The sequence below is a fragment of the Eretmochelys imbricata genome, chromosome 1, assembly GCF_965152235.1.
Source record: "Eretmochelys imbricata isolate rEreImb1 chromosome 1, rEreImb1.hap1, whole genome shotgun sequence".
Lineage (NCBI taxonomy): Eukaryota > Metazoa > Chordata > Testudines > Cheloniidae > Eretmochelys > Eretmochelys imbricata.
This window is the reverse complement of record NC_135572.1, coordinates 47,334,049-47,349,269: the sequence shown is the minus strand read 5'-3', so window position 1 is coordinate 47,349,269 and position 15,221 is coordinate 47,334,049. Positions and strand designations below refer to the sequence as shown.

At 42.3% G+C, this 15,221-nt stretch overlaps 1 protein-coding gene across 1 annotated transcript; it reads right to left on the bottom strand.

Annotated features, from left to right (window-relative positions):
- Positions 1–323: 323 nt before the first annotated feature.
- On the bottom strand, positions 324–11,582 carry POMP (proteasome maturation protein). The gene is made up of 6 exons (XM_077809896.1): positions 11,442–11,582; positions 8,902–8,999; positions 5,862–5,922; positions 4,122–4,223; positions 1,944–2,037; positions 324–570 (listed from the first exon to the last, which is right to left on the bottom strand). Exons 1-6 carry the CDS (start codon positions 11,442–11,444, stop codon positions 503–505), a joined length of 426 nt encoding a protein of 141 aa, XP_077666022.1. The 5' UTR covers positions 11,445–11,582; the 3' UTR covers positions 324–502.
- Between the last annotated feature and the right edge of the window lie 3,639 nt (positions 11,583–15,221).

Genomic DNA, 15,221 nt, shown 5'->3' with positions numbered 1-15,221 from the left:
GATTACATATTTTTGGAAACCACAGCATTTATAGCAACTTTTTTATTTGATGTTTAAAAGATTTCAAGAACAAAAAGTGATTCAGTGGAAAATGTCTGTTTTATATTCAAAAAGTTCTTTTGCAAGAACATGCATTCCCTACATTTACTGAGTAATCAATTTTAAAATTCACATGCATTTCTGAACTCTTGTAGTATATGTATAATATTTCAAAAACTAAGCAGCTATTGTCCTGAGCAATATATGAAGAGTCGTCTTGTACAGTTTTAAAATACCTAGTTCTAGGACATTTATAGTGACAGTAAGCAGAGAACAAATCATAATAGACTTTAAACATTTAATGTGCCTATTTATCAAGTAAGGCAACAGCTCTCCTGTGAGTAAGTTAACAAAAACATTGTATCAATGTAATATGAATATATTGTACACTGAACCTGTAGTATAGTATAAAGACACATACAAGAAATGTTTTCATGAACAGGAGGTTCAGACTACATTTGTGTTACAATAAACCAAGCTTGTATTCCACCATCACATGTGGTTCTCCCATAACTTCACTCTGCGATGGGTCTAGAAAATAGACAGTAAAATATTTACAAAGTTAGTAACACTTTGAAACAAACCATCATAAGACAAGATGACTACATTTCCTCTAGATGTATTTGTTTATAGCAGGGGTTCTCAAACTGGAGGTTGTGATCCCTCAAGGGTCGCGAGGTGTCAGCTCTGTGGGGCTGACAGCCCTGAGCCCCCATTACATTAAATTACCCGCCACCCCCATTTTTAATTTATAAGGAGGGGGTCATGGTCAGAGGCTTGCTGTGTGAAAGGAATCACCAATACAAAAAGTTTGAAAACCACTGGTTTATAGCAACGTGCACATCTTGATTACTGAGAAAAGTTCTGTAGTGTATGCTGCAAATCTGTCAACTCTGTAAATATTTGTTCTAAGCAACAACCAGGGGGAAGGAAATCTGGCAAGGGTTTCCTTTCTAGGGAAAGGGAGGGAGGAGGGAGCTATGCTATGTTCAAGCACCAGAGAGTTACACATACAAGACCTAGGACAATAAATTAAGTACAACAGACAGAAAAACAACAAGTTTTAAACTAAGTTGAAATGGCATATCAGCAACATGAGCGTGACAAAAGAAAGATTTTACAAAGTCTTCAAAGTGATCAAAGCCCAGTACTTAGTTTAAAAAAAAAAGAGAATAGTTATAACACTAAAAAGCAACAGTGAATATTAGTTTCAAGGGGGTGCATGTGTATATAAAGAGACAGAGCCCAAGTCTAATAGGTAAGATGGTCTATCAAAAGAGAAATACCAGAATGAGAACTTCAAACAGAATATACTAAAAAACCAGCACTCATACTGGAGTGCAACCCAAACACCACATATGGTGCTTCAAGAAGCAAGATTATGCAAGGGGCAGACTGACTCCCCCTTCATATCAACCCCTGGAGTGGGGGCAATGCACGTTGAGGAGCAATATGCTCTGCCCTAATGGATAGAACAGACAGTGCTCCTTCCATGCACAGTACAAACTGGGCCTCTCTGAGGCACATTCCCTTCAGCACTCCTCCAGGAATATGGAGGCTCCATAATTTAGCCCCAGATGATAAAACCACTTCTCCAATAATTTTTATTGGCATTTATTCTCTTTAACTACTATTAAAGCAAAATTGTGTCTTGTATTTGGATGTGTACCATATCCCCTAACCCATGTTTTACATTTCCGGATAACAAGCAGCTTCACCATATTTATTTTTTTCCTGATACATCCCTTTTCTGACCCCTAAATTTAAATTAATAAAAAACAAGATATTTTAAAAACCTAACTGTCAGGGGCACAGAAATCTTGACAGTTCCCAAATCTCACCTTTCCCTGATAGCCCTGAGAAAATTTTGACAGCTTACAAAATCTTTGAAAGAAAACATTTACCATTAAGAATATCCTCAAAACCAATGCATTCATCATTTCCTTTCAGTGTATCCAGCGCTATATTTGAGCTATGTAGAAACGGAAGACGCTGGATCTGTGAAAACACAGCAAGAGTCAGAAAAAACGCAGGCTTCTCTATATTCAGGCTTCCCAAGTCCAGACTGTAATTAAAAGTGACAGGCAAAATTCTTTGGGAAATGACAGAATGATAACATGGACTCGAGCGTAGAGATATTCTAGCCTGCACACATTTGTCTCAAGACCTGTCTGGCACCTTGTCTTATAGTCAAGGCATAGGATCTAAACATCAAAATGTACTATTATGAAAAACAGTTTTCAATTTCAGTAGAAAAATATGCCCACTGTTTTCTGCCAAATATCTGTGAATGGTCACTACGAAGTATCTTTACCTTGAGAGTTACGTGATTAATAAACATACATTTCAATAATCTGGTTAGCTACTTTATTTTCAATTTTATTTTTTCAATCCATATATCAAAAGAGTAAAAAGCACATCAACAGGCTATATCATTATTTTAATGAACTTATATGGCCTTCTCTAAGAGTCATTTAGGTTAAATTTAGATTATGAATATCATTTCTCCAATCTCCACTAGAATCAGCCTTAATGAGGTCTTTGTCCATGATTAGGGCTCCTAGGCTCTCCAATAATACAAATAAACAACAACAAAGCTTGAGATTGGCTCTTGCTCAAAAGGACAGGTTTATGCCATATGAACCATCAGACCACTATATGATTGTGGAGGAAGGAAGGCTCCGCGCGTGTCACAGGCAACTGACTAAAACGAGAAGTAAAGAGCTCAGATCACAAGATGCACATCGGACAGCAACATATTTGGATTCACAACTGCCTTTGACATAGAAAAACTTTACTGGTAAGTTATTGCGAGTACTTGTTTTTTATATATAACAAAGGATAGCTGTCTCTTGCTTGTGGATATACTGGATTTGTAATTATCCATAATATTCGCTAGTACAGCTGCACTTTAATCAGTTCCAATACTAATACTATTCCAACTCAAATGCTGTAAAAAGATTAAGTTACGGTACAGGCACATATCAGTGGTGAGAGTTCATATTATCTTCTAAGAACATTAAAAAGATAACAATCAAAGGCCAACAAGTATCCTAAGGTCACAAGAATTTCTTCTCTCCTGCATAACTAAGGCGAGCCACACATAGGGGGAAAAAAGTCTCTTTGCTCTCACCACTCTCTCTTCCTGCCAGATATGCAAGAGGCTGTGGGAGAAAAAGCTCTCAGGAGATCTGCAGGGAGGAGTGACTGGGTGAGAGCAGGACAAATTCCAGCATTTCTTGTAAGTCTTCTGGTGTCTGCAGGGCAGGAAACCCACAGCAAACCTTATGAGGCTTGTTGTGGGCCAACGCTTAACCCTTAGGATGGGGTAGTTCCTTATTCTACCTCAAAACACATCTGTAGTAGGTGCCTCAGCTGTAAACAAGCCCAAACAGGCTTGTCAGTCTTTAATGACCTTAAATACATTCAGTGAGGACAAACCAGTCTATTATGGCTCCTGGGGGTAGAGTGAGGGGAAGACGGACGTGCAGTGTTCAAAGATTATCTCACAAGGGGTGGTGGGTACAATCTCCCACTGAACTTAAACTTTGGGGGCTGGCTCCCAATGAACTTCCCACAGCTTACAAAGAAGGGCTAATGGAGGGGTGCACATAGGGTTTTACTGCCCTGATCTCTCCCCCACCTCCTTGTGCGCTCCAGCCCCCCAAACTCCTTTAGTCTGCAGAAGCAGAGTTCCCTTCCTATGAATTCTCAGGAGGTTTGCCAGAAGGAACATTGGTCTTGGGGAAGGAAATCAGGGATATAACTTCCATTCCCGTGGTCCTCCTCCCAGGGCCCGCAGGATGGGAAAATCCCACACAAGACTTAAGAAGTTCGGCTTCACTTCACCTGGAATTTGCTGTGATAACAGAACTCTGAATGTTTCAAATAACCAGCGTTAGTTTTATCATAAGTAATAGAGCCAGTTCTGCTTAGAGTTTGCTTGAAAAATGTATAGTAGATGAACAGCTGTTATCTAATGTATTTTGAAATAAACAAATGCTTTTTAAAAAGCATGTTTGCAGATATGTCTATAATTAACTAAGGCAATTCATATTACTAGAATAGTTTAAAGTGCCCACCTGCTTTGCTGCTTTGAATTCCATTTGAAGCTTTAGAGGTGCATGGAGTCCTTGAATATTTCTCAGAGTCGATAAATTCATTTTATCTTGGTTTAGCTGAAACTATCAAAAGAATTTTTTTTAAAGCTGCATTTAATTATAGCTATAGAAAATATATTTGTAAAATTATACTTCAGTGAACATGCACATGGAAGTTGTCCACAGCACAAATAAATTTAAAAAATGCAATAAATAGGTTGCTAGATTTATAAACCTCAGTGTGTAAGAAAACTGCCAAAACATTAACTCATTTGTTTTAAGCAACTGAGAAAGAAAATCTAATTTTAAAATCATGCATTACATGCTGCTTGCTACTGGCTGAAACTGTATTTTGTTATTTTTGGCAAGCAGAATGTACTGGACTCCACCAAGTGGAGTAGTTGTGTATTACTTTAATAACTTCTTGAAATTGCTTAGTGATATTTTAATATATTAGTAGCCCAGAAAGAGGAAAGCCAAGCATCTTGGCCTAAAAGAATCCATGGCAAGCCTTATAAACTGACAAGAGTAACTTTTTTTGCTTTAATTGAAAAAAAATAAGAAGCCTATATTTGGCAAACTTTTCCTATTTCCAGTATAGTGAAATTACTTTATATACGATCTCAGCAGATATTTATTTTTGTTAAATATCTTATACGCGAGTCCCACTGTTTTAAATCATTTAGGAAAGCAAGTGCTGAGTCTTGACTCCTTACTGGGTCCTCTGGCACTAATCAATAACATGAAATATAGTATATGGATACCTACTTAATAGGTACTGGTTCCTGATAAAAGAAGTTGTGACTGGCCAAATAAACTTTTCAAGTATAAACTAAAAATCATTTTGCATGTATTTGCAGTACTTAGTGGGTGGTTTTGGCTCCAGGTTTTGCATTGATGCTACTGAGATCAGTGACAGAAGATAGTGATTTTTTTCTAATTTTTTTTTTTTTTATTTTCTTAATATTCAGAAGTTATACTTGTGATGGTTATGGTAACAATATATTGGTGTAAGAGCCATTGATGTTTCCAAAGAAGACAGTTAGCACAAACAAGCAGAAGTATAAGTTACAGGACAGGATACCATCTCTAGGCAAAACATCAAAGGTCTAGTCAGTCTCTGTAATTTTCATCAGAAGTTTAGAAGAAAAATATTAACTATACTTCCTCCCCATTCCCCAGCTTCACTTCTTTAACTTACTACATTAGCCTTGCCAGTGTCTTTTGCTATTTAAAAGTGGGGCTTATGACATACCAAGCAAAGACATTTAGTTTCTTTGCTATTAATGCTATTTGTAGAGTTTATAAACTTCTACAGCAATAAGAACAGCCATAACCATTTCAGCATAATACAGGAGTAATATTTTGGAATATTACTAAAATGAACCTAAAAGTGTATCTCCTGAAGATGTTTAATTCTACTGCGTCAAATCTCCTGTGCTGAGATAAACCCTAGCAGTTCTTTCAGCTATTAACCAACTCCCCCGCCCAATCAAAAATTCATAATGAAATATCATTTTAATTGCATAAATTATATCAAAACAATACTATTGTTAGGCATCTTTATTCCATTAATATTAGGATCCTATTCACCAGTGACTGAGATGCACTGAAATTGCTCTGGTCAAGAAGTTAACATTAACAGTGGCCCTTAATTAAATTTTCTAACTAATTGATGGTAAGAAAACATTAAAAGGTTATCAAATTCAGCATTGCACTTACATTTTTTTCTGACAGTTCCAAAGGATGGCTCGGCAAAAGTTCATTTTTCACACTTGTAAAGCTACAAAGGCAAACAAAAGTTGTTTTTTTAAAGTCACAGAAGAACCAAAAATTACTGCGCCAATGTCTAGTCTGACATTAATTCCAGATACAAACATCAGTGCTCATTTAGAACAAGGAAAAAACCTATGCAAGAATTTCAGTCTTTTTCTGCTTCAGTTTCAAGCTTAACATAAAAGCAGTCATGTTTTTTCTTCACCCGGCTCCAGCTCACAAACAGAAGACAAATTTAACTTGAATACCTCAATAAACCCTGCTATTATTGGTTCACTTATGGATAATCTGCATGTGTGACCCTAAGAGCATCCTTGTGCCAAAGGGTCTGCTTGGTATCCAACAATGAGTTTCAGCTGCCCTGACCAACTCAATGTACTCCAACTCACTAATATTACAATCTGTATCTAAAAGGCATAATGTAACATGTCACTGGAAAACTAATAACTTACTGATCATTAATATTCTTGTGTGACATGTACGGTCAACCCAAAAAGAACTTTACAGATAGGCTGGAAATATATGACTGAAAGGTGTTTATCAAATCCCCCGACATGCCTGGTTTAAACAGGTTTTCCCCAAACAAAGGAAAAAGGCCAGGTGGGGCCAAATTCAATGGGCTATTCATTTGACAAGCTGTATAAGAAATTGCAGGAAGAGATCATTTGCACTGTAAAAGTCACTAGTGGAGGAGAAGACAACAGAGTCTGCAGGAGGCATCATGGCATCCACACCCAGCAGTGAAAAGGAAATTTATCTAGGGGTACACTTCAGAAGTTTACCGGACTATAGAGGGGGAGTGAACCCCTAAATTATCCTTCACCTTAGGAGACAAAGGAACCAAGCACTTTAAGCTCTGTGAAGAGTCCTCACCAGAAAGTCTGGTTAGCCATACTGGAAAACAGACGTCAAGTATGTCTACACTACAATGTAAGCCCAGAATTTGAAGAACTCAAATTAGCAGACCCTGGGTTTGTTAACCTAAGGCTTGAGCGTCTACACTCATTTGTAATCACAGGTTAGGAATTGTTGAACTCTGGGTCCTAACCTGGGGTTCCAAAGTTTACACTGCATTATGTAGGTCTGAGTCCAACCACCTATATCCCCGTCTTCTGAGCACCCTCCTAAAACGTGGCCACTCTAGCCTTTTGTTCATGGTGCAGCATGGGAAAACTTGACTGTCCACCCAGCTTGCCTGTTCAGAGGATAAAAAAGTCATCTTGTGGGATACTTTTAGCAGACTCCCAGAGCACAAGTCCAGTGGGGCTACATCTACTCTACAAAGCAATAGGGCTTGAACACGGGGTCACGGTTTGACTCAGGCTTGGACCTGCCACCCCATGGGGTCTTGGGACCCTGGGTCCGAGCCCTGGGTTAGCACAATTTGTGTGTATACAGGCAGGATTAGGTTTGAGCCTGAGTTCAAACTCTGAGTTTACACTGAAGTGTAAACATACCCGTGGCGAGAAACACTTCTTTGAACAAGAGACTTAAACCAGGTTTTAGTCTTAGAAGTGTTTTCACTTATTTCCTTGTAATCCTTTCTGTCTTTATTCTTGGTATCATCTATGACTTTTTGTTTAATGACCGTGTTTTACTTTTACCATAAATCAATTCTGTGCTGTGATTGAAATAAGAGCATTTGTAGCCCCCCTACCCCTATGAATTAATAAGCTGCAGTGTATTGTCTTTTTAAAGGAGCAACAAATGACTACTCTCTGAATGTTCAGGAGGGCTGGACACAGCACAGTGACATTTCTGGGGAGCTTGGGAGTTCACCGATTGTTACCTGCAAAGCAAGGTTTGGATAACAGAGCCCTGAAGAGTCTGCTGGCAAGGAGGACAAGCTGGTGTGTCAGGGAGTTGTCACACAGCTTAGCAGTAGCAAAACACTGTCCTGTAACTCACAATTCTGGGAACCTCAGCAGATTGTAGTAATGGTAGATGGTTCTGTGGAAATTCAGGACTGGGAAGGCATTGGGGTCACTATGCAAAAAAGTAACTGGATGGTGGAAGCCAGGGTGAGACCTGCATGCTTGTAAGGCTGGCTGGTGGTATCAGGGCAGTGGACCATAGCAGCACAGCATTTAAGACACCCACAGTTGTAGGGCAGGTCGTGACACAACTCTTACCAATCTGGGTTGAACATCACAACATGGTACTTGTTTTGACATTATTTCATTTTCAGACAAACCTTAATTCCCTGACTATACTGTTACATGCAAGCCTTGGATTATCTCTTTCTGAATCAGTTTGATAAGCATTTTAAATTTCAACAGAAATATTTATACTTCTATTCTACATTTATATTTTACATACGTGTGTGTATACAGATATGGTTCTGACCACCAACCATCTGAAACACTACCAAGTAGTGTAAAAATATTAGGCCATTTTCCACACTGTTAATACTGTTTCATATGCCATTCATAGCTGAAGTCAACCATTTTGGCCAACATTAAAAGAGCACACGCAACTATTATTATTTATTTATTTAAAAGACAAAGTTCATATATGCGCAGGGATGAAAATTAAGCTTTTTCTATCAGTTGTTTAAAGGTACAGCCTTATACAGATCACTAGTTACACAGCTGTTTGTATTTATTATTTGGTTCTAAGAGTAAGGTTTCATAGGAAACAAGTTCTTGATGCATAATGCTCCTACAATAATTATACGCAAAGTGACTACACCAGTGATTCTTAACCTGCATCCTAATCAGCACACAGCTGTGGCCCATGTACATGTACAGGTAGTATATATATCGTGTGAATGCGGCCCACATAACACAGAGAGAGCTGCATATGCAGCCCACAATGGTAAATAGGTTGATAATCACTGGACTAGACATATCTTTTGATATAAAGTATACGGCCAAGCAGCGTATATTCTAAAGCAGGTGCATAATACATAAAAACTTTCTTCCTGCATACTTAGAATTTCAATTTGGTTATGGTAATAATATATTAGCAGGCAGACAAGGCATACCCTCTGCGTAGAATATCATGACCTCCAAATGCTCCACTAGCTGAAAATTCAGCAATTGGGATGCTATCCTTAAGCTGAGATCCAACTCCTCTGGAATTCTGAAACAAAAAGCAAGGATTACTTTTACAGAATTAGGCCCCATTCAGCGCTTCTGTTAGCTCTGGCAAACAAAAATTTAGATTAATCTTTTGATCTTTATACCAAAAAAGAGTTGTTTGATGTTTCTTTAAAACTACATACGCACAAGCCTTAGTCTTCAGGGTAACTGCTTTTTAACTGAGACTATAAATGACATTTAATTAGGACACCTCAAAGTGATTTAGCAGTCCTTAGATCTCTTGGAATAGTGTAATATCATGCTGTTTGCTCCTCAAACTTGCTAAGACAGAACAAAAAGAACAACTTAACGCTCTTTTACTACATATACGGGAGCACCTACCTAAACTGGGTCCCCATCCTGATTGGGGCTTCTGGGCACTTCTATAACACAAATACGAAAATGACTGTGCCATCAACTAAGGTTTAGGAAGAAACTTCTGTGAGCAGATTATTCCATAATTGTCCACTACAAGGTTTCTTGAACTCTTCTCTGAGCATCTGGTTCTAGCCTCTGTCAGATGGAGGATATTGGACCAATGATCGGACATGGCAATTGCTATTTTTCTTTATGCAAAGGCAAAGGGTAGTAAAGAAGGTAGAAGATAAGCCCTATAAAGTGGAACTGACTGGTGTAGCTGTCTGGGGAATTTTATATTCAATTCAGTTTTGAACACCTTTTTACCCCAGAAACATAGTAACAAATTAGAGGGAACTCAGGGAAGATCAACAAAATGTAGGTATGTAGGTATTTATTTATTGGGGTGTGGGACTGAAGGCATTGACTTTCAAGGAAACATAAAACAGTTAAATGTAGCATCATCTACCGATTAGAGAACTGGACTGGCACTCAGGAGATCTGGACTCTATTCCCAGCTGTGCCATTCAGCTACTGAGACTTGGACAAGCCACCGCTCCTCTCTGTGCCTCAGTTTCCCTTCTCAAACTGCCTGATTTGTCTATTTGAACAGTAAGCTCTTTGGACAGAAACTGTTTCCTACTATGTGAAGGTACAGTGTTTAGCACAATGGAGCCTCCTTGCACTATCACCACACATATTTGGAATATGAAAATATAGGAGAAATTATTATTGTACAAGAGGGAACGACTAGAAAACAATAGGATGAAGTAAAGTAAATAAAGGCTGAAAAACCAGAAATATTCCCAAGAGTGAAACACATCAAGTACTGCAAAAAGAAGTACTTGATTATCCTTCATTTTGTTAGGGTAAACAAGCCAAGATCCTTACATCTTCTCTTGTAAGGCAGGTTCTCCATTCCTCTGATCATCCTAGTAACCATTCTCTGAACCTGTTCCAGTTTGAATTAGTTTTTCTTAAAGATGGGAGACCAGAATTGCACACACTATTCTAGATGAGGTCTCACCAGTACTATGTACAATGGTAATAATGCTTCCCTATCTCTACTAGAAATATCTTGCCTGATGCATCCTACGATTGCATGAGCCTTTTTCACAGCAACATCATGTTTGCAGTGCATAGTCATCTTGTGAGTGATCAATATAACCACATCTTTCTCTTGTCACCTCTAACTGATATGATCCCAATTTATAGCAAAAATTATTATTGTTAGTCCCTAAGTGCATGACCTTGCACCAAAAGCAGGGGTGGATACCTAAACCTTAATCTTTGCAAAGTCCTGGGAAAGGAATAGCAGGAGACATTGCCAACTCTAGCCACTCTATCACAAGTCTTGCAACATTTGGTGGTGTTCTTAAAGCCCCAACTCCTTGAGTCAAATACTTCTGTAAAAACCTCAGCTTTCATTTCTTGGAAGTAGCTGTCTAGCCCTCATGGCTACCGAGCCAAGTTTAAAGACGCCCTCAAATGCGCCCTCAAAGCTCAGAAACCAGAAGGCAAATAAAAGACTTAACTCTCTCCTCCCTCCGCCCCAAGAAAACACCCACAACTGACATGAAATCAAACTCTCATATGCTGGAGCCAGAGTTCGGGATGCGGAGTAGGAAACAATCCCAGAGTGGGGGGAGGGGGGAGAGAGATAATCTAACAGATGTTCCCATCCCTGAGACACTGATCCCACAGGGGGTGGGCGGCGGGGCTGGTGCCATGGCGGCCCTGACCCTGCACGGGGGGGAGGGGGCAGGGAAGGGGCGAGGCAGGGAACGCGCCGGGCGGGAACGCGCTGCTGCGGGCAGGGGCGATTCGCGCTTCCGGTTCACCCCCGGCCACTGCTCCGAGGCACCGGACCGCGGACCACGAGCCGCCTCCCCGCCGCTGTACACGCCGGGCCCGGCCACCCCCATGACTCAGCACAGCCCCGCCGCTCCTAGCTGCCAGACCCGGACGGGAGCCGCGGCTGGGCGCAGGGCCCACACGGCGCAGGCGCAGACGTAGCCGCCGCCGCCTCCCCCTCAAGCAGCGGCCAAAGCGCTCCCGGGGCCCTGCACCCCGAGCCCGAACTCACCATCTCGTCCCCCTCACGCACAAGCCACCCCTGCTTCCGCCTGTATTGATGACGTCACTTCCGCTCCCAGCGCAGATTATTACGTCATACGCAAGAAACGCCATGAGGCGAGGCAGGGCGGGGTTGCGGCAGGGCCCGTCCAGGCCGTGAGCGCGCGCGCGCGCAGTTTGTAGCGCTGCCTCAGGTGGCCGGGCTGGGGCAGGTCGGGCCGGGCCGGCCTTGCAGCGTGTCCGACCGCGGGGAAGAGCCGCGCGGGCTGGACACGGGGTGGGGAGCCCGGCCTGGGCGCCACGCCGCTGACTCAGGCGCCGGCGCAGCTTTGTGCGGGGAGGTTGCTGGGACCGGTTGGCCCGGGCCGCTGTTTCCACGCGCCGGCCAGAGGGGACCCGCAAGGCGGGATGAGTCCGCGGCGGCAGCCAAGGCCAGTCCGGGTCCGGGGTGTGTTAGCAGGAGTGGGGTCCGCATGATGTCACGCGGCAGGTAACGGTCCTTCGTGCTGGTGAGCCCTGAGCTGGAGCACGGGGCGCATCCAGTGCGGAGAGCCAGCCCCGAGGCAGTGGCGCGGGAGCAGGGGCCGTGGCCCCTCCCGCTTTTTACCAGCTGGAAGGGCGAGCAACAGGGGGGCAGGGCCTCGGGAACAAGGGGCGATGCGAGGGGTGGGGCCTCGGGGACAACGGGGGGGAGGGGCGGCAGGGCCATGGTTTGGGTATTGGTGCCCACCTCTCAACCCCCCCGCCCCCCTTCTAGGGACCTTCTGCTGCTCCTGTCCAGAGGAGAGTAACCAAAATGATAAAAGGGTTAGAAATCCTGACCTATGTGAAAATGTTAAAAGAAGCGTTGAGAAAAGAAGACAGAGGAGGGGTGACCTTGATAGTCTCATGTTAAGGGCTGTTACGAAGAGTTTGGGGATCAGTTATTGTCCATGTCCACTGAATGTAGGACAGGAGGTACTGTAATGGGATCAATCTGCAGCAAGGGAGGCTTATGTTGCATATTAGGAAAAGGTTTCTGACTATAATGGTAGTTAAGCTCTGGAATAGGCTTCCAAGGGAGGTTGTAAAGTCTGTGTCATTAGAGGTTTTTGAGACTAGGTTGGCGAAACCTAGACCATCCCAGCCAGGTGTTTTAGTGGTCTCATATTAGTGCATGGGGCTGGATTTGGTGGCTTCTCAAGGTCCCTTTCAGCTCCATATTTCTATTATTCTCTTCTTGAGTGGAGAAGGGAACTGCCAGCCAGGCAAGAGGCTCTCAGCAGCAGTCGTCTTGGTATTTATAATCAATTTATAATTTATGGTGATCTATAGAGACCTGTGTCAAATTTATGTTTGATTTTTACCTGCTATAGAAGACATAAATAACTTATGAAGACTTTCTGAAATCCATCAGCTCTTTGGAAGGTTAATGAAGTGTGCATTCATTTGTTCCTCCACAACTCCAGACGTAAATATCCAATACCTATATTATTGATTTTTTTCTAAGAACTGAAGTTCAGAAATTTGTCCACTTCACCTCATGTTTTGCCAAAAATTGCTCTTTTGCTACAAACTTCATGTGTGAAATTTGATGTGCACGGAGTGTAGCTTGAAGGAGGTCATGTGTATGTGCGAAATCAATTTTATAGTGGGAACGTTGTTTTTCTATTTTATTGTTATACAGTACACAAAAATAAAGACTTTGCTACAGCCTTAATTCCTGAGAGACTCATGCCAGTCAGTTTCTCTTAGCATAGGCGCCGATTCCATGGGTGCTCTGGGGCTGGAGCACCCATGGGGAAAAAACGGTGGGTGCTGAGCACCCATCAGCAGCCCCCTCATCAGCTGCCCCCAGCGCCTCCCACCCACTGGTAGGCCCCACAGATCAGCTTTTTCGTGGCGTTCTGGGGGGGAGAGGGGAGGAGCAAGGATGCGGCGTGCTCGCGGGAGGGGCGGAACTGGACAGGAAAAGGCAGGCTGGGGTCTTGGAGGAAGGGTTAGAGTGGGGTGGGGCCTGGGGCAGAGCTGGGGGTTGAGCACCCCCCTGGCACTTGGGAAAGTTGGTGCCTGTGTCTCTTGGTTTTCCTCTAGCAGTAGAAGATCACCACTCAGAAAGTTCTACAAAACCAAAGTATTGGCCGTTTCTACATTTGTATCAATAAGACTTGCACTTAAATCACAGACTTCAAAAGGATGAGAGTGAAAGACAGTATCTTTGTTTTCTTTTATGGAAAGCAAGTTTTACCTTGTAAGTTTAAGTGGTGCTCAAATGTTTTGGTGTTGGGGCATTATCATAGACTAGATGTGAATACAAAAACAAGCCAAGTTCCTGTTTAACTGCAGCTTACACAGAGACCAGTTTTTTCAATGAATATATTTATTTATTGGCTCTTTGAGTTTGTTGATCAGGATATGACTGTCAAGATGAAACATCTAACTTTCAAAGTCATCTTTTGCAGGACGCAGACAGGATACAATCACTCCATGTACATTATTGACATCATTGCAATGCATAGTTTAGGCTGCATAACATAAAAGAATGTACATTGCAAGAAAGATCTGGTTTTCCTTTAAAGACAGACTTTCACACTACGGGAAACTTCCAGACATAAACATAAATCACAGATATTTTTCTCATCACGTTACCAAGTGAATTTGAATTTGAACAAGGATTGCTTTTCTCACAGCCTATCTTCTCTTCCCAGTTGATCCTGTAGTAAAAGTTATAATGCTAGGTGATTGTGATATCTCTTCCAGTTCTATGGCAAAGGTCTGATTGTCACTATAGGTGCATAAATGCAGTTCCATTTGAAGTCAGTGGGAGTTGCACATGTGCAACTGACAAGATGATCAGGGCTTGGGATCAGGCCTGGGAAGCCAAGTTGGATGGTGAAAGCTCCTGTTACTCAGACACAGTGAGATAAATACAAAGCTAGTGTGACTCCAGTAGCTTTAGTGAAGTTACAGCAGAGGTGAATTTGGCACATTGCTTTTAGAAGCGACATCTACATAATTTAAGAATAAAAGTTTGCCCCTTTTTCCTTCTTTGTATATAAAGCCCTGAAATGTTGTTTAAATGGCTTTGTTTCCATCCCTCTGACCCCCTACTCCCCCCCCCCCTTTTTTTAAAGAAATACCGGGAATGGCAAATATTGTTTCCCTGATTTTGCTGAAAAACTTCTTTGGGATTTCAGAGATGTACAGTAGAACTTCAGAATTATGGACACCTCAGGAACGGAGGTTGTCCATAACTCTGAAACGTTTGTAACTGAGCAAAGCACCGTTCAGGCTCCAGATCCAGCAGCTGACGCTCCAGATCCAGCAGCTGACACTCCAGGCCAGGTTTCAGCAGCAGCTGAGCTCCCTACTCAGTGGTGGTATGAGTTTGCAAGCTTGTCCTCCTGGGGGGAAGGAAAGGGGGGATGAGTGAGTGAGAGAGACAGAGAAAAAACAGCCCGTCCCCCTCCAGGTGGGTGTGTGTGTGTGAAAGCAGCATAGACCCCAAGTGCTGCTCCTGCTCTGCTGGCTCTGGCTACCTTGGGCTGGCAGCCCCAGCATCTTGCTGTAAGTGGCTGCCCCCATACATAGAGGTGGGAGTGGGCACAGCCCAGATGTACCTACCTTTAAGACGCAATACAGGCACAGTATTTTCCTTTTTATTTTTTTGGCTCTGCTGCTGCCTGATTGGTTACTTCCGGTTTCACATGGTGTCCGGTTGACCAGTCAGTCTGTAACTCTGGTGTTCGTATCTTTGAGGTTCTACTGTATATCATGAGCTCTCACACCTTATTTTAATGTTGAGGGTTTT

What these genes read in the sequence shown, in the direction of transcription:
- POMP (XM_077809896.1), bottom strand. An exon ending in CATGATATTCTACGCAGAGG is followed by an intron (nt 5,923 to 8,901) that starts GTATGCCTTGTC and finishes TTGCCTTTGTAG; the next exon opens with CTTTACAAGTGTGAAAAATG. An exon ending in TTTTGAGGATATTCTTAATG is followed by an intron (nt 571 to 1,943) that starts GTAAATGTTTTC and finishes TCTATTTTCTAG; the next exon opens with ACCCATCGCAGAGTGAAGTT.